The sequence below is a fragment of the Garra rufa genome, chromosome 23 (assembly GCF_049309525.1).
Source record: "Garra rufa chromosome 23, GarRuf1.0, whole genome shotgun sequence".
Classification (NCBI taxonomy): domain Eukaryota; kingdom Metazoa; phylum Chordata; class Actinopteri; order Cypriniformes; family Cyprinidae; genus Garra; species Garra rufa.
This window is the reverse complement of record NC_133383.1, coordinates 8413283-8433426: the sequence shown is the minus strand read 5'-3', so window position 1 is coordinate 8433426 and position 20144 is coordinate 8413283. Positions and strand designations below refer to the sequence as shown.

General features: G+C 32.2%; 1 protein-coding gene across 1 annotated transcript in view; it reads left to right on the top strand.

Moving 5' to 3' along the window:
* The window catches only part of LOC141298870 (single-stranded DNA-binding protein 2-like), an 86730-nt gene that overhangs the window by 27664 nt on the left and 38922 nt on the right, over positions 1-20144 (top strand). The window contains exons 2-4 of the mRNA XM_073829191.1: positions 5079-5151; positions 6357-6418; positions 6499-6583. Of these exons, the coding sequence (XP_073685292.1) occupies positions 5079-5151; positions 6357-6418; positions 6499-6583 (220 nt within the window). The remainder of the gene's footprint in view (positions 1-5078; positions 5152-6356; positions 6419-6498; positions 6584-20144) is intronic.

The following is a 20144-nucleotide window of genomic DNA, read 5'->3' as shown; positions in this document are numbered from 1 at the left end:
TAATAATAATAATTATTATTATTATTATTATTAGTAGTAGTAGTAGTAGTAGTAGTATAAATAATGATATTATTGTAAAATGTAATTTTTTCATAATTTAACCTGTTATGAAATTATACAGAATCTATAACAACAACAACAATAATAATAATAATAATAATAATAATAATAATAATAATAAATAAATAATAATATTATTTATTCACAGCCCTAATATCATAATAGTATTATTATTTATAAAATTTTGTTTCACTGAAAACTGTAAATTTAATTAGTTATTCTTAATTTTTTACATGATTTATTTAACCACACATGATTAAATTTTGCAGAATCCAATCTTTATTGTTAATTTTGTTATTAATTTAAATGTTATTGTTTCTATGTTCTCACTTTTTCGTGGCTAGGATTAAATAACAACAAAATAATAATAATACAATTAATAATAATAATAATTATAACAAGTGGAATTATTATTATTATTATTATTATTATTATTATTATTATTATTATTATTATTATTAACATCCCTAATATCATAATACTGTTAATAATAAACTTTAATTTACATTTAATTTACATTTTTTTTACATGATTTATTTAACCACCCATTATAAAACTGTGCAGAATCTAATCTGTTGTTGTTAATTGTATTATTAATTTTTATTTTATGATTTTAATTGTCTCACTTTTTTGTCTAGCATTAAATAACAACAAAATAATAATACAATTTGTAATAATAGGGTTAGTAGTAGTAGTAGTAGTAGTATTCATATTTTTACTTTGTTGCCGTTAATTTGAGGATTTATTGTGTTACACTAAAAACTCTGAGTTTAATTAGTTATTCTTTCTTCATAGCCCTAAAATCATAATGTTATTAATATTTATAAAATGTAAAAGTGTAATTTTTGACATTTTTTTTTTTTACCACCCATTATAAAATTTGGCAGAATCTAATCTTTTATTGTTAATTTTCTTATTAATTTTAAATGTATGTTTCTTTGTTTGCTCATTTTTTCATTCATCGCTAAATAAATATATGAGAAAACAATATTGTAAAATTATTTTAGCACTATTATTTTTAATGTATGTATATAATAATAATAATAATAATAATATTGATAAAAATAATAATTATTAGTAGTATCGTTATTTAAAAAAATAAATAATTATTATTATTATATTATTAATGTCAGCCACAAAACAGCACATTTTAAATTATTGAAACATTTATTATTATTATTATTATTATTATTATTGTTGATATATATTATTGATATTATGTTATTTTTGATATTATTATTATTATTAATAATAATAATAATTATTATTATTAATACTATTGTTAATGTCAGCAACAAGAAGTTTCTGAATAATTGAAATATATATATATAATATTATTATTATTATTTTATTCAATTATTATTATTATTATTATTATTTAGTAGTAGTATTATTACAATTATTATTACTAATAATTTGTTGTTATTATTGATAATAACCAATAACCATAATAATAATAATAATATAATTAATGAAAATAATAATATCAACAATAATAATGATTATTGTTGTTAATATTATTATGATGATGAAATTATGCAGAATCTATAATAACAATAATAATAATATTATTTTTATTGCTAATGTTATTATTATTCACAGCCCTAATATCATAATAGTATTATTATTTATAAAGTTGTCATTTTCTACATGATTTATTTAACCAGCCATTATAAAATTATGCTGAATATAATATTTTATTGCTGATTTTCTTATGAATTTTAATTGTATTATTTAGTTGTTTTCTTACTTTTTTGTGGCTAGCAATAAATAGCATTAAATAGCAACATAATAAGAACAGCAATAATAATAATAAATTGTTCTGCATTAGGTCTCAACCTAACCCTAACCCTAACCCTAACCCTGTTTTTAAACAGTGACTACACTAGTTTTAATGTTAATTTGTAGATTTAAAACTGCAAGTCCAAAGTCATTTATATTCAACTAGAAACTATTCAACTACATTTACATTTTTCTTCTTCAAACATCTGAATAGTTTCGACTAGACTAGAACATTTATAGAGCATTATCTAATGAATTATCTCTCAAATCATGCAGCAATGTGCTAGTACTACTTCTTGAAAGTGTTGAAACTTGACAATTTTGCATGCCAGACCATAAATCAGATGAAGAATCCCATAGATTTGCAATGAATTAGTGGCCTGAGCCATATGTATGCATCATAGAGACTTCAAATAAGCTTATTTAACTCGGAGCAGTCAATAACCACCCTTGCAACCACCTGACAATGCCTTACCTGGTGCTAGAGACAGATTTTACACTGAGGTTTAGCATGTACGTGTGAGTATTTGGCATTGAGGCCCAGAGCTGCGGCGGCCTCAGATGAACCGTGCTGAGTCAAGTGATCAAATCTGCAAACACAGATCGATGAATGAACGTGGAAGCCTCTCTCTTCTCCCAGTCACATTGTTCATCATTCAAGAGAAATGGTGGTTTTTGGCCTATGCCGACAGGCAAAGTGATGCTTCTGAAGCCTCATTTTGTTTGATAGATCGTCCGGCATCAGGAGAGTTGATCTGCATCTAAAGTTTGTTGTTCTGTGGTGTTCACTGTTCGACTGCAATCTTTGGCGTGACCTTTTCTACACGACTTTCCTCATTTTTTATGTCTGCAAGAGTGAAGTGTCACTACGGCTATTAAGTTCAAATCAAATTGTTTTCTTCATGGGTAAAACTTGGCATTTGTTGCTTTTGGAAATGTATGTTCATACTTCAGTCATACGTTTTTATGTGAACAATGTGAACAAGTTTATTGAAGTTTCTTTGTGTGTTAAGAGAATATTTAGCCTGCTGTTTTTATAGTTTTTAACATTGGATTAAAATAAGCCAATCTGGCTAAATCTGACACATTTTACATGTTGTTATGTATCATTTCTGTGTATTAATGTGTAATAAACAAACAAACAAACAAGTTAATTCCAATTTTGGCCACTTCAGTAGGCCTATATGGAAATAAATAAGATTTATTAATAAATTATAAGTAAATAAATTAATAAATCTGATTTTATGCCATTTTTGCATCAAATTAATTTCATGCTTGATTTTATCTTTAAATCACAAATAATTTTAGCATTTGCACTGTATAAAGTATTACAAAGAAAGCTCCAATTAATATGGACTGTTTAACACATTTTATAATTAATGTAATTAATGCGGCATTGTTTTTCTTAATGTTTTTCTCACTTTTTTTGTCTTACTTTTAATTAATAATTAATATAATAACAACAACAACAATAATGATGAGAATAACAATATTGTTAAATAAATAAATATTAATATTACCAAAAAATAATAATCTAATTTCTTTGTCATTTTTAATGAACAATTTATATAATGATATCAACAATGTTAATAATAATAATAATAATAATAATGATGATGATATTATTAAATAATTAAAACATTAAAAATTAATGCAATTTAGCATCATTTTTTTTATTTTCTACATTTTTTATAATTTTTTTAATGAATGATCTATATAATAATAGCAACAACTATGATAATGTTTTTCTCAAAAGTTTGGCTAACTTTTAATTAATGATATAATAATAACAACAATGATTGTGATAATAATAATATTGTTAAATAAGTTAAATAATAATAATAATAATTAAACACATGTAAAAAATGATTGCAATTAAAGCAGCATCATTTTTTTCGATGATGAATGTAAATAAGTAAATAATGAAACATCTACAAATTAATGCAATAAATGCAGCACCATTTTTTTCTTAATGTTTTTCTCACTTTTTGGGCTAACTTTTAATTAAGAATTAATATAATAATAACAGTGATGATGATGATGATGATGATGATAATAATAATAATATAGTTAAATAAATATATTACTGCTACTAATAAAACATTTAAATATTAATGCAATTAAAGCGGCATTGTTTTTTTTATTTTTTTAATTTAATTAATAATTTATCTAATAATAACAACGATGATGATGATAATAGCAGTATTGTTAAATAAATAAATAAAAATATTTTAAAAATGCAATTAACACAGCATCATTTGTTATTTTCTTAATGTTTTTCTCATTTTTTGCGCTAACATTTAATTAAGCATTTATATAATAAAAACAACAATGATAATAATAATATTAATAATGTTAAATAAGTAAATAAATAGTAATAATAATAATAAAACACATTTAAACATGAATGCAATTAAAGCAGCATTGTTTTTTCTTAATTTTTAAAGATTTAATTAATACTTTTTAAGGATAATATTGATAATAATAATATTGTTAAATAAGTAATTAAAACACATTTAAAAATGAATGCAATTATTGCAGCATATTTTTTCCCTCACATTTCTTAGCTAACTTTTAATTAGTAATGCATATAATAATAATAACAACAATGATGATAATAATAATAATAATAATAATAATAATAATAATAATAATAATAATAATAATAATAATAATAATAATAATAATGTTTAAAATGTTTTGATAATATTAATAAAAACAAATATTGCCACAAAAATTATTTAGAATTTATTTATTTACTTTTTATACCCAAAGTGCTGCAAACAAAACAAGGAAAAATACAAAAATGACAGAAATCAGTATAAGAAAAATTCCTAATGTGGGAGCATTTCTAACAGTTCATTATTATTATTATAATGTAAGCAAGTAAATTATATTGTTTTATGTCGAGTCTGTGTTCATTTAGGGATTTAATGTGTTACACTGTGTGAAAACTGTGAGTTTAATAATTTTTTTATTAGTAATTTTAATTCACAGCCCTATTATAAAAATACTTATATTTATAAACATATTCTACACAAGGTTTTAGATACTGTGATACTTGGTTTTGAACAGTGACAAGTTTCAATGTTCATTTTTATGTATGTAACCTTAAAAACTATTCAGGTACATTAGCATAATTTTCCTAATATCTGAATAGAATAAAATGCTTATTGAGCATAATGGTATATGGATTAATGTGATTGTGTTTGTGTGTGTTTCTCTCTGTTTGGCAGGCTAGCGCTCTACGTGTACGAGTACTTGTTACATGTAGGAGCCCAGAAGTCGGCACAGACCTTCCTGTCAGAGGTGAGCCAGCGGGGGGTTTTATTTAAGCTCCTGCTTATCGATGTGCCATCCAGCACACGGCCTCGTAAGCATCGGCCCGCCCCCCTGGGGCTCCGGCTAATTTAATTACACGCAGATGATATGCTGAGCAAGCAGGACACATTAGATGTTTGGTGTCCACTTAATGGGATTGGAGGAGAGTCAGTGCATTGCTGTAAAAACCACTAAATTGTTTCAGCAGAAATGCTGGAGCGGTGCTGGCATGTTGATCATCGCCTCATCCTAATTTTTATGAAGAAAAGCGCATGTTCGCTTTGTGATATCAGCTGCTCACGATCCTGTGTTTTATTTGCCATGTAATGCTTTTAAGGAAGATCACAATCATTTATGCCTGAATGAGTTCCTTTCAATGTCACTGAGGCATTGTGGGACTGATCTATGTGAAGGAAAGCATGACATTTTGAAGCACCACTTCGATATTTATAGTTTTGCCATTATTTGCATATGAGTCACACACACTTAAGAGTACAAGCCATCTGAAAAGACGCAATAATACACATTTAGTGCACCATTTCTGATTGTCGTTCTAATTCCAAAGCAGCGCCAATCACAAGAACGGCAGGCACTTCAAGTCACCCGATAGATTCAGATTTCCAAGGTTAACTTCTCCTTACGTCTCAGGCTAGACTAGTGAGCTTATTTGTATCTAGTAATGAGAAGTGTGTTTAAAGCTAAAACACAACAACAGGTTTGGTCCAATCTAAATGTAGTGCAATTAATGTAAATATACACTTGAACTATTTCAGTACTACACTGGTGCTTCAGGATGCCATAGAAGATTTTTTTGTCTGAAGAACCTTTAAAATCTGAAGAACCTTTCTGTTTGACAAAAGGTTCTTTGTGGCGAAAGAAGGTTCTTCAGATTATAAAAAGGTAGGAAAGGGGTGGTTCTTTAAACTTTGACTGAATGGTTCTTTGTGGAACCAAAAATGATTCTTCTATGCCATCACTGTGAAGAACCTTTTGAAGCACCCTTATTTTTAAGAGTGTAGTCATTAGAACTGACACAAGGGGGAATCACAGCCTCTGCAAAGTGGATTTGCCAAATATTGACCAGTTAATTAGTTTGGATGACTACAAAACACATGCTGGTGGGCATTTAATGAAAGGAAAGTAGTCTTAATGTGAAAAGAGTCTTACTGTTTATTTCTCACCTCTCTGTCCAGATAAGATGGGAGAAGAACATAACGTTAGGAGAACCTCCGGGATTCTTACATTCATGGTGGTGGTAAGATTGACTTAAATTTTTCTTATGTGTTGATGTGTTGGTCATGGCAACTGCTTCATTCATGCCTGTGTGATTTGCAGTGTATTCTGGGATTTATATTGTGCGGCACCTGAAAGGAGAGAAACCTGTGAGCATTCCAGTGAAGCCAAGGCATTCCACGACTACGTAAGTTACTCTCTCTGTACTCTCTAATGCACGGATGGATAAATGATGTGGTGTCGTTGATGAAGCTTAGGGCTGGGAAGATGGTAGAAAGATGGATGCATGGATAGATGGCTAGAACACAAGAAAGACAGATTGATGATGCTACACAAAAACACAAAAAGATGGATCGATAGATGCATAGATAGATAGATGATGGAATGTTAGAAAGATGGGTGGATAGATGGATTGAACTGTAGAAAGGTGGATGGATGGATGGATGGATGAATTAATGGATAGCATGCTAGAAAAATGGATGGATGGATGATGGATAGATGATAGATAGATAGATGGATAGAACACTAGAAAGATAGCACACTGGAAAGATGATAGATGGATAGCTGAATGGATAGTACACTAGAAAGAAGGATGGATAAGAGATGCATAGATAGATGATGGAATGCTAGAAAGATGGATGGATGGAACGCTAGAAAAATGGATGGATGGATAGGTGGATAAAATGCTAGAACAATAGAACACTAGAAAGATGGATGATGGATGGATAGATGCATGGTTAGATGATGGAATGCTGGATAGATGCATAGATAGATGATGGAATGCTAGAAAGATGGATGGATAGATAAATGGAGCTCTAGAAAGATGGATGGATAGAATGCTAGAAAGATGAATGGTTGGATAGATAGATGGATAAAATGCTAGAAAGATAGACCACTAAAAAGATGGATGATGGATGGATGGATAGAATGTTAGAAAGATGGATGGATAAATGGATGGATGGATGGATAGAATGTTAGAAAGATGGTTGGATGGATATAACGTTAGAAAGATGGATGGATGGATAGAATGCTAGAAAAATGGATGGATGGATGGATGGATAGAACGCTAGAACAATAGAACACTAGAAAGATGAATGGGTGGATGGATAGATAGATGCATAGATAGATGATGGAATGCTAGAAAGATGGATGGATGGATGAATGGAACTCTAGAAAGATGGATGGATAGAATGCTAGAAAGATGAATGGATGGATAGATAGATGGATAAAATGCTGGATAGATGGATGGATAAAATGCTAGAAAGATAGACCACTAGAAAGATGGATGGATGGATGATAGGTGGATGGATAGATGGGTGGATGGATAGAACGCTAGAAAAATGGATGGATAGGTGGATAAAATGCTAGAAAAATAGAACACTAGAAAGATGGATGGATAGATAGATAGATGCATAGATAGATGATGGAATGCTAGAAAGATGGATGGATGAATGGAACTCTAGAAAGATGGATGGATAGAATGCTAGAAAGATGAATGGATGGATAGATAGATGGATAAAATGCTAGAAAGATAGACCACTAGAAAGATGGATGAATGGATGGATGGATAGACCGTTAGAAAGATGGATGGATGGATGGATGGATGGAACACTAGAAAGATGGATGAATAGATGGATAGATGCATGGATATAACACTAGAAAGATATACTAGAAAGATGTTGGATGGATAAATGAGTGGATAGAACGCTAGAAAGACGGATGGATAGATGCAACAATAGATAGAAGGCTAGAAAGATTGGTAAATAGATTAATGGAACTCTAGAAAGATGGATGGATGGATGATGGATAGAATGCTAGAAAGACAGATGAATAGATCGACTGATATAACACTAGAAAGATATCACACTAGAAAGATGATGGATGGATAAATGAGTGGATAGAACGTTAGAAAGACAGATTGACTGGATAGATGCAAAGATGGATGATAGAAGGCTAGGAAGATGGCTAAATAGATAATTGGAACCCTAGAAATATGGATGGATGGGTGCATGGATAGATGGATAAAGCTCTAGAATGATAGAACACTAGAAAGATGGATAGATAGATGGATAGATGGATGGATGATAGGTGCATAAGTAGATCCATGGAACACTAAAAAGATAGCACACAACAAAGATGATAGATAGATATATGAATGGATAAAACGCTAGAAAGATGAATGGATAAATAGATGCAAAGATGAATGATGGAACCCTAGAGTGATGGTTTGATCAATGGATGTATGGATGAATCAGTGGATAAAATGCTGGAAATATAGAACTAGAAAGATGGATGGATGGATGAATGAATAGATATATGCATAAACGCTAGAAATATAGAACACTAGAAAGATAGCACACCACAAAGTTGATGGATGGAATGCTAGAAAGAAGAATGAATGTGTGGATAGATGCAAAGATAGATGATGGAACGATAGCAAGATGGATGGATGGATAGAATGCTAGAAAGATGGATGGATAGATAAAACGGTAAAAATATAGAACACTAGAAAAATCGATGATGGATGGATGGATATATAGAATGCTAGAAAGATGGATGGACAGATGGATAAAATGCCAGAAATATAGAACCCTAGAAAGATGGAGGATGCGTGGATGGATGGATGATGGAAAGCTAGAAGGATGGATAGAATGCTAGAAAAATGGTTGGGTTGGAATAGATTGGATAAAATGCTAGAAAGAGAACAGTAGAAAGATGGATCGATGGATGGAATACTAGAAAGATAGATGGAGAGATGGATGGATAGATGAACTTTGTCAAAGCGGATGTTTATCAGCTCATTTGATATTTTTAACAATGCGAATGGTATTTCCCATGAGGCCGCAGTGCATCAGCGCAGTGATGTTGTGGCTTCATTCTCTGCAGTGCAGTGTTCTGAGTAAGACCAAATGCTGCTGGGACTTACAGGAAGGAAGCGTGATTCAATTTCCTGTGTACCTCGAGCTGCTGGTCACCTTAACTCTCGTAAACAAGAGCACAGTGGAGCTCAAGTTTTCCTGGTTTCACCTCGGAGGGTGATGTAAACGTTCAATTACAGACCCGACTACTTTCACCCAAACACTCTGTCTGCTGTTGTGCGCGCCTCAAAAGCGCAGTTTAGAAGACGAGTAAAGAGCGCAGCGATGCCGAAGATCACTGGTTTGGCCCCAAACTCATTTCTCTTTCCAGCACCAATTAGCTGAATTTCCTCTGAGAGCGTCTGGAGTGTAGGCACAACACGAGTAATTACAGAGAGCTCGAGATTCTCAAACGAGAACATCTCCGTCCGATACATCGCCCGCTTTCTGAGACTAATTGCCAATGTACAGCAAATGCACTTTACAGCTATGATGCGCCAGATCACATGACTGCGCTTTTACAAACTCAAAATTGATGAAGTTTGCTTTATGAATATGCATTTCTGTTTCTTATTGTCAATGATTTGTTGCCACACATTACTCTCTAAAACATTTTTTTAATAAAAATGTAAAGGCTTTTTGCTTGATATTATGAATCCATGAATCCATTTTCCATACTCTATTATAATACTTAATGGACTTTTTACAATCCATATACACTGCTGTTCAAAAGTTTGGACTCCATTGTTATTTTGCAAGAAAAAAAGTGTTAGAGCATGTTATTTTATTATATGCAGAGTAGGCACAATTCTATATGTGTAATGTTACGAAATAAAATGGGTTGAGAACGTGGTTTCACGTCACTTTACAGATGTTGCATGATTTTGTTTGGACTGTGTTGCACATACGCTTTGCTTTCCCGGCAATGTAATAAAGTTGCACGGGGGAGTTGTTCGCATTCTGATTCGGAGGGTATCAGAGGCTCAGGCAGACGAGCAGTGCCATCCTACGTGCCAGAGTCAGCGCGGTGGCTTTTGTGCTAAGAATAAAAGCCACAGCAAGAGGGAATAAAGCCCTCATCTCTTCCCTCTCACCTCTCCTCATCCTCCCTCAGGGAGCGAGAACACGTCCAAAGAGAGCTTCCTAGAGGTCACTTTCCAAGACAAGGTCAAAATGTCACCTCCCTCCATGAGTGTGACGGGATGCTTCTCCCTCCGGCTGTGTTTATAGTGGCATACTAGCATACTGCTATTTGGGAAGCTTGTACTGTGTACTGCCTACTGATTCCTTGCATTTATGCATTTGGCTGATGCTTTTATATAAAGTGACTTACATAGCGTTCAGGGAACTCATTTACATTTTATCAGTACTTGCTTTTCCTGCGAGTTGAACAAATTATCTTGGGGTTGCTAGCGCCATGTACTGTTTAAACTAAAGGAAAGTTTCGTAATGGAATATATGGGATTTTAAACAGATTGCTGTCCACTAGGGCTGTCCCCGACTATGAATTTTCATAGTCGAATCAGAATTTTCGAATCTTTCTATAGTCGACCGATAGTCGAATCATCTAGGCTTATGTGCGTGTGTGAATGGGTTGGGAGGGGCACGACACTATAGTCAGCAGGAGGGTAAAACTATTTTTATTTTATTTTATAAGCGACCAAAACTGCCTGCCAACTGACAGACAAACTTATTTAGGTTTAAATAAAAACACAGAACGCCTCTTTTAGTTCTAAAAACGCGAGGCGCACAGCACTGCCTTTTTTGGTGACTTTTAATGAAAGAGCAGTGTGCTGCGGTTTTTTTTATGTTGCTAAGCAACGACCAAAACAGCTGTCCTGTCAGTCAATTCAAAGGATTATAGCGCGAGCGCTCTAAAATCTTAGTTTTTTGCTGTTAATTAAACTGTCATATTAGCAGAAACCCTAAATAATACAGCTCCGGGTTACCCACGATAGACACCAAAGGTTTCTCCTCCATTTCTTGGAGTCTCCGGACTTTTTAAGCAACGGTAAACTTTCGCCATCACAACAGAAGGCCCGCCTCTCCATTCATTCGATTGGACAATGGAAAAGAACGCGAATGACGTTGGGCGTTTTTCCGCTCAGAGTTGATTTTTTTTCAACTTCAGGCGCTCAGAGCGCTCCTGCAAAACGCGAGGCGCAGCAGGCGCATAAACAGCGTGCAGAACGCTCACTGCCAACAGAAAACCATTCAAAAGAGGCGCCTCCAACTGCAAAAACGCGTTCGGTGTGATCGCCGCCATCCCTGCCGTCAAGATGGTCCTCATCTCGTCATGCATCAGGGAAAGTGAAAATTAAATTAGTCACAGGGGTGGTTGGATTTATTCACAAACACGTTAAAAATATTTATTGAACGCTTCTTTCTTTTCACTTTTGTTTTTACTGCATTATCATAATCAAAGGCTGTATATAACTTAATATAACCGTACAAAACCAGTAGTTCTGTGTGCAATTAGACATTGAGCACCCCCATATTGGCAAAATGGTATGATGCTCGTTTCACCCGCGAAGATTCGACTGTGAGATCGGTGGTCGAATCAGGCTCCGCATATCGATGCGTCGAATCTTCGACTATTCGGGGACAGCCCTACTGTCCACTTATGTTTCAGAAATAACTAAAATATAGTTTTTGTATGCAGTTTTAGGTAAAACTGTAAATTCACCTTTAGTGAAACATGATATAGAATGGCTATTGTGACACCATCACTGCACACTCCAGTCATGTTACATCCACAACAGCTATTCTGATATTACTTTTTCGTTAATTGCTGCATTTCAGTGGATTGACTGAAGTTCACAGTGATGGTGTCACAATAGCCATTCTAATATCATGTTTACATCATACCTATGATATCCAGTGAAACGTGATGTCAGAATGGCTGTAGTATGATATAAGTAGTATGATGTTGTGGCATTTTGAACATGGAATGATTTGTTTTCTCACACTGGGGCTTTTACTTTTTGCCCTCGGAGGGCTTCCTCCATCGCTGCGGTCTTTGACCCGGCCTCGGCCTGCCTTGCATCAGTTTGTTTTCAGCATAATGACTTCTGTGTCGGTGGTCACGTTAATGGAGTTAGTATAAAACCATACACGGACATGCGGGCTGAGTCTGTTCTCCCTCATTACACCGTGTCACTGTGTTCGTTTGGGCTGTCGGGAGTTCTAATGCACTCCGAGGGCCCTGCGAGTGGTGTTGAATGCCATGCTAATTGATCCTTAGGCAGATATAAGGGTTTAATGCGATCTGCTCAAGACTAATGTCCCATAAGGACGCTGGCGCTGGTTTCCTTTCCACGATAAGAGCCAAGTGTGTGGTTGTCATATCTAGACGCAGGCTCTCAAAACTGTTGTTGCTTGTGGACGTGCGTCACGCGAGCTAGCGGAAGAGATGTCACGTGCCGAGGCCGACCCAGAGAGCGAAGGAGCCCGGCGTCCCCTGTTTCATTTATTATTAGCACATTAATATAACCTATATTCATCCTGGTGTCCATTCTCAAGGTTTCCTCATGATAGTAAAGTCGATTGGGGTATGTAACATGAACTTGCTAATGCTCAAAATGGAAACGGTTTTTACTTCTAACCCCAACAAAATGTGATCTTTGAAAACCTAATTTGGTTTTTCCATTGATTGACCACAATCATATAAACGATAGCGGAGCTTATTTCTTAAGTGACGGTGGATCATCTGAAATGAGTGTTTATGTCATGACGGCCACTAAAAGCTTTCTAGTGGCATTGCTTAACATCGTGTCGCTGCAGTACTGATAACTGACCTCTACTTTAGGGCCAATGTGTTTTTGTATATGAAGACAGTTGGAATTGCATATTCTTTTTACTAGGGTTGAGAAAATTACTTATTTGTTTATTTATTTATTTTTTATATATGGACTGTCTAACAAAGATAGAAAGAAAGAGATGAAAATGCAGTTAATGCAGCATCCAATTTTTTTCTACTTTCTGGAGCAAGTTCTTTCCCATGTCCTATGATTATTATGACTGATCACAGAAAACTGTTTTTATGTTTTAATTTTATTTTATGCCATATGAGCAACCTAACAATTATTAATCATGGTCGATCACAGAAAATTTTTATTTTATTTTATTTTATTATTGTAATCATGATCACAGAAAATGTGTTTGTACATTTTATATTATTTTATGTATTTTAATTAAAACCCCCTGAGCAACATAAAATTTAATAATCATGATTGATCAGAGACAATTGTTTGTAAATGATTTCATTGTTTTTTTTTGTTTTTTTTTATTATGCCATATGAGCAACCTTTATTTATTTATTTTGTTTTGTTTTATTTTATTATGCCACATGAGCAACCTAACATTTAATAATCATGATCATAGAAAATTGTTTGTACATTTTATTTTATTTTTTATATCAAAACCCCCTGAGCAACCTAAAATTTAATAATCAGGATTGATCAGAGAAAATTGTTTGAATTTTATTTTAATTTATTTTATTTTATTTGTTTTACTTTATTTAAAAATAATCATGATCACAGAAAATTGTTTGTACATTTTATTTTATTGTGTTTTACGTTATTTAGAAATAATCATGATCACAGAAAATTGTTTGTACATTTTATTTTATTTTATTTATTTTAATTAAAACCCCACGAGCAACCTAAAATTTAATAATCGTGATTGATCACATGATTTGAAACATGAAACATTTAAAAGTCGTGAACACAGATAATTGTTTGCACATTTTATTTTATTTTATAAGCAACCAGACATTTAATAATCAGAATTGACCGCAGAAAATTGTTTGTGAATTTATTTTATTCCCTCTGAGCAACCTAACATTTAATAATCATGACTGATCAGAGTCAAAATTGTCTGTAAATGTATTATTTAATTTAATTTAATTAATTAATTTATTTATTTTATGCCCTATATGCAACTAAACATTTAATAAACAGGATTTATCACAAAAAATTTTGTAAATTTTAATTTAATTTAATTAATTTATTTTTTATTTTTTTTATGCCCTCTGAGCAACCTAACATTTAAAACATTTAAAATTGTTTGTACTATTTTATTTTATATTAAATAAAATAAAATAAAATAATTATTTAATAATTATGATTGATCAGAGAAATTTGTTTGTAAATGTTTTGTTTTATTTTATTTTATTTTATGCCCTATAAGCAACTAGATATTTAATAATCAGGATTGATCACAAAAAAAGTTTGTAATTTAGTGCTTTATTTTATTTTATTTTATTTTATTTTATTTTGTTCATAAGTTGGAATTTGATTTGAATTTGAACAGGAAAGTTAAACTGGAAGTAACTGAAAGAAATGGATTGAATATAAAAAATGTATGGATATTAAACAGATTTTTAATAGGTTATGTTATGAGAATTAAAAAAAATAGAGAACTTTAATGATTTGTCTTGACCTACTTTTTTTTTTAGTAAAAAAACCCCTCACTTATTATGATTTTCCTTAAAGGGATAGTTCATAATATCTGTTATAATTTACTCAGGTTTACCAAATGTATGATATAAATTTTAATTTACCAAACCCGTATGAGTTTCTTTCTTCTGTTAAACACAAATCTTTTAAAGAATGTTGAACCAAACAAAAAGTTGACGGTAACCATTGACTTCCATAGTATAGGAAAAAATACAATGTAAGTCAATGGCTACCATCAACTATTTGGTTACCAACAATCTTCAAAATATCTTCTTTTGTGTTTAACAGAAAAAAGAAACAACTTGAAGGTAAGCAAATGATGGCTAAAGATGATTTTTCATTTTTGGGTGAACCTTCCCTTTAAATTCAAATTCAGTTTGCAGCATTTTGTTTGCTACCTAAATTCAAATGAAATTCCAATTCAAAAGCTCAATTCTGAATGACACAATCTTGAAAGATTTAAATGCATTTCAATCAAACACTGCTACAAATAATCATTTTCCATCCTTTTCACCAAACGTGATGTGATATTTCCATCTGCCTGTAGTTTTTATGTGTTTTCTTTTCCCAGACACTGTATTTGGTTCATAGTACCAGTGCCAGAAGGGTGTTGTATCCGTGGCCTAACAGTTCAGGACACATTGAGCATGTGGGAAATCCTCTCTTTGGTTTCCTCCTAGTTTCTGTCCTCCTTTTTCTGTTCTGCAGAGAAAAGGCGTCCAAAAGTGTCAGGAGTGTGCAAGGCGTGGGGATTTGATGCTTGTCACACATTTCTGCAGACTGTGTCAGGATTTGGACGAATAGAGTGTGTGTTAAACCTCTTACAATCTGCTTTTGAAGTATGTAAATCATATATGGTTTGGATCGACGCGATCGCTCTGAGTTTTCAGCATCCTTTTGAGTTTAGATTCTGGGAGGTTTCCTCCCGTCTCAAACAGCTGGCTCCTCCAACCGCGGAGAGACGGCAAGCTTTCAAAAACCCCACAATAAAGTCAACTTCTGCACAGATCAAAGTCGACGTGCCGCCTCTTTGCCCCAAGCAGCCTCGTCGGGTTTTTTTTCTCCACGGATTAAAGTCTGGCAGGAAGATCGGCCTCCACAGTATTCACGGCTGCTTTCTTTGTCGTGAGCTTTGGGAAAGGGACAGACGAGACTTTGGGATAAGCTCCGGCGTTTTCTCTCTTCGCGCCTCCAATCTGGAGCTTCTTGAAGGGAGGCTGCGCGTCGCCGTTGTTTACCCAGCATTGGGCTCACCGTCTCTGGGTTGGGCTGTTTGCGTGGCCCTGTTCTCTGGTGCATCACTAAGCTTTGAGCTAGCCAGCACTCAGCTTCCTAATAAGCAGGAGAATTGCAGATTGAATTGCTCCCGGTTTCCTGTCGGGCTCATGTTGCTGTGATTTTAACTGGATTAAGACGCAAAAAAAACGGCCTGTTCCGAGCCACGCGTTTCGGACACATTTGCGTTGAGTGCAGGGCCACCCTTGTAATACGATTTCCGAATGGCCTCACTTTCTTGTGATTGTTGTTAAAATGCTTTCTGCATTACAAGTGTTCTTCCTCTCTTGGCATTATGCATCAGATGGGATTGTCACAAACGATCACAGATATGCATTTCGTCTTTATGTCTGAATGCCCGCTGTGAAATTCAGCAGATGCTCGGCTTTATGAAAAAGGGTGACTGCTAAATGGTTTAAATGTTGCTCAAACTATGCCGCAAGCACTTGTATTTAAAAATGTATGGATACTAGTCAATACTCAGGAATTTAGTGAGGAAAGGTTTACATGAATACTTGTTACTGCCAAAAGAAAAATATCTATAAAACTTGGACAGTTCAATCATTTTTAGTCCATTTTTAATCAGTGTTTAAATATTAATTTACTAGTCTATTAATTTAATAGTTTATTTTATTAATATCAGTTTGTTTAATTGAGAGATACTACATGCCAAAATTGCATATTTAACATTTCTATCTATTTTCTTTTTTAAACTCCAATAACAATAAAATAAATGGGCATATATTTATGTTATTTATATTAATGGTAACTAAAGTAAAAATAAAAAATTATAATTTATTTTATATATTAATGTTATCTATAATAATACAAATTTGAGTATTTTAATCAGTAATTTTGGTATTATTTATCTATATTATGTTTGTATTATTTATGTATTGTAGATATAATATAATATTATAGTATGTATTACATTTTTTTCTCTGTAGTTTATATATTTAGTTTTTAATTTTGTAATTATTTTTATTTTTTTTATTTTTTTTTTTCATTTTAGTTTAAGTTTGAGTCATTTTGTTATGCTTTTGCCATTTTATTAGTTTATATTTATCTTTAGCTTAATTTATTTTATTTGATTTTAGCTTAATTTTAATTACCAAAAAATATTTTTTTTTTTTTTTTTTTTGATTGCTAAATATATATACTAATATACTAATATATATATATTTTGTAGTTTTAGTTAACAATAACAACACTGATTTAAACTTAAATACATTGTGGTATCCAAATTTGTAAATTTATTGTATTTTATTTTTAATTAATTAAGTTATTTATTTATTTATTTTCACTTAGCTTAGCTTAATTTCAATTACCAAAAAATTATTTAATAGTTTTAGTTAACAATAACAACACTGTTTTAAACTTGAACTATATTGTGGTATCCAAATTTGTAATTTTATTTTATTTTTATGAATGAATGAATTTTATTTATTTATTTATTTATTTATTTATTTATTTTCACGTAGCCTAATTTCAATTAACAAAAAATTATTTTAGTAGTTTTAGTTAATATTAACTACACTGATTTAAACTTAAACTACATTGTGATATCCAATTTTATAATGTTATTTTATTTTATTTACTTAGCTTATCTTAATTTTAATTACCAAAAAATTATTTTAGTAGTTTTAGTTAACAATAACTACACTGACTTAAACTTAAACTACGTTGTGATATCCAATTTTATTTTATTTTATTTTATTTTATTTTATTTCATTTTATTTCATTTTATTTCATTTTATTTCCTTTTATTTTATTTTCACTTAGCTTAATTTCAATTACCAAAAAATGATTTTAGTAGTTTTAGTTAACAATAACAACACTGATTTAAACTTATGACTTATGACTGGTTTGGACCACAAAACCAGTCATAAGGTTAAATTTGACAAAATTGAGATATATACATCATATGAAAGCTCAATAAATAAGCTTTCTATTGATGTATAGTTTGTTAGGATAGGACAATATTTTGCCGAGATTGAAATTTTGAAAATCTGGAATTTAAGGGTGCAAAAAAATCACCTTTAAAGTTGTCCAAATTAAGTTCTTAACAATGCATATTACTAATCAAAAATTACATTTTGATAGGTTTACAGTAGGAATTTTACAAAAATCTTAATGTAACATGATCTTTACTTAATTTCCTAATGATTTTTGACATAAAAGAAAAATCAATAATTTTGACCCATACCATGTATTTTTGGCTATTGCTACAAATATACCCCAGCGACTTAAGACTGGTTTTGTGGTCCAGGGTCACATTTGTAATTTTATTTTATTTAATTTTAAACACTGATTTAAACTTAAACTACATTTTGGTATCCAAATTTGTTATTTTGTTTTATTATTATTATTATTATTATTTTTTTTTTTTTTTTTTTTTTTCACTTTTTATTTTACTTGGCTTAGTTTAATTTCAATTACCAAAAAATTATTTTTAGTAGTATTAGTTAACAATAACAACATTGATTTGAACTTAGATAACATTGTGGATTCCAAAATTAGAATAGTTTAGTTTAGTTTAGTTTAGTTTAGTTTAGTTTAGTTTAGTTTAGTATTAGTATTAGTTTATTTTATTTTAGCTTGATTTCAATTACCAACAATTATTTTTAGTAGTTTTAGCTAACTGTAACAACACTGATTTAAACCTACATTAGATGACACTGTGGTATCAAATCTGTGTCTAGAATTGTGACAACCCTACTTGTATTTGATCTATTTTAAATGAATAAATGTGTAACTTTTCAGAGTTTTAGTTTGTTGCTGTAGTGTTTTGTGAGCAGAAGAAGCTGTAAAAGTTTTGCTGCAGTGCTGTACGAGTGCTGTCAGTTGTTGGTACGAGGCAGCGAGTCGGTATTTGAGCTTCAGCTGCCTCTGCCTGTGTAAATGATGAATGAGCAGCGCGTCTGCAAGCTGAGGAAGAGGAGGCAGGCGGCCACTCGCTGCCTGACAAGCTCCTTCATAATGCAGGATAGGGATGCGGAATGGGATTTGGGAGATGCAGGTGGTCTTTTCTTCCCTCTCTAATTTTTTTTTTTCTCTTTCAGCGGTGAAGAAGATTTATTTTTAATGTGTCTGGAGCAAGAGCTCCCCCAGAAATGGAGAATTAAGGCAAAATATATAAAATAAAATCCCCACTTCAGTGAATCTTCTCCGGCTACACCTCCTAACGTGAACTGAAGTGGAATAGAGAGATGAGACGCAGATAGATGGGAGTTCATAATTTTGCATATGCTTTGAATAAATTTGCATCCAATAACACCATTGGTTCCTCTAAGACTCACTTTCCATAATTGAATAGGTTCAATACGATACAGTCCTTGGCAGTTTTAATGCCATTTGTTTTGACTTAACCTCGCTTTTTGCACTTTTTTTAGTCGAAAACCCCCCCAAAACTTGTTTTATCAGAAACCATTTACCCTTAAAATCTCGTTTTATTAGTTTTAAGCATATTAAGTATTTATTCAACACTTGAGGTTTTGAATCTGTGTGTTTGAAATGACTTTTATACCCTCCGGCTATCTGCATCTGACAGCATGCTATTCAAGGCATCTTTTGTGCGTCGCCCCAAAACATCTCCAGGAGGCCCTGCTGAATTAATTAGGCATCCAATTAGTGGGATTCTGCATATTAATCAAAGCAGGATATGACACCGAACAGATTTCCATTGATGAGTGTTATGATTGTGACATTAATGATTATAATGACATCAGTACGTCGCGGCACTTTGCGGCACGCAGCGAGTCGCGGGAGTCGTAGCGTGACGCACAGGCACAAAAATGCCTTCAAACAATCCATATCTGCTGTCTTAATGACATGCATTTAGTAAGTCTGCGTCAGTTGGGCTTTTTTTAGTCGAGTAATTAAATCAATGATGCTTTTTTTAGTCGAATGATGAGTGTTGTACTTTGTGCTCGTGCTGGTGTGTATGCATGGGCTAAAATTAGCTGTTTGCTACTTCTGCAGATGGCAGGTCAGTAGAGAATTTCTTGGCTTTTTTGGATATTTTGGATATATTTTGCATGTGTTTTGTTTTGTTTCTAAAGTGTGTGTGTGTGTGTGTGTGTGTGTGTGTGTGTGTGTGTGTGTGTGTGTGTGTGTGTGTATGTATGTATGTATGTATGTATGTATGTATGTGTAT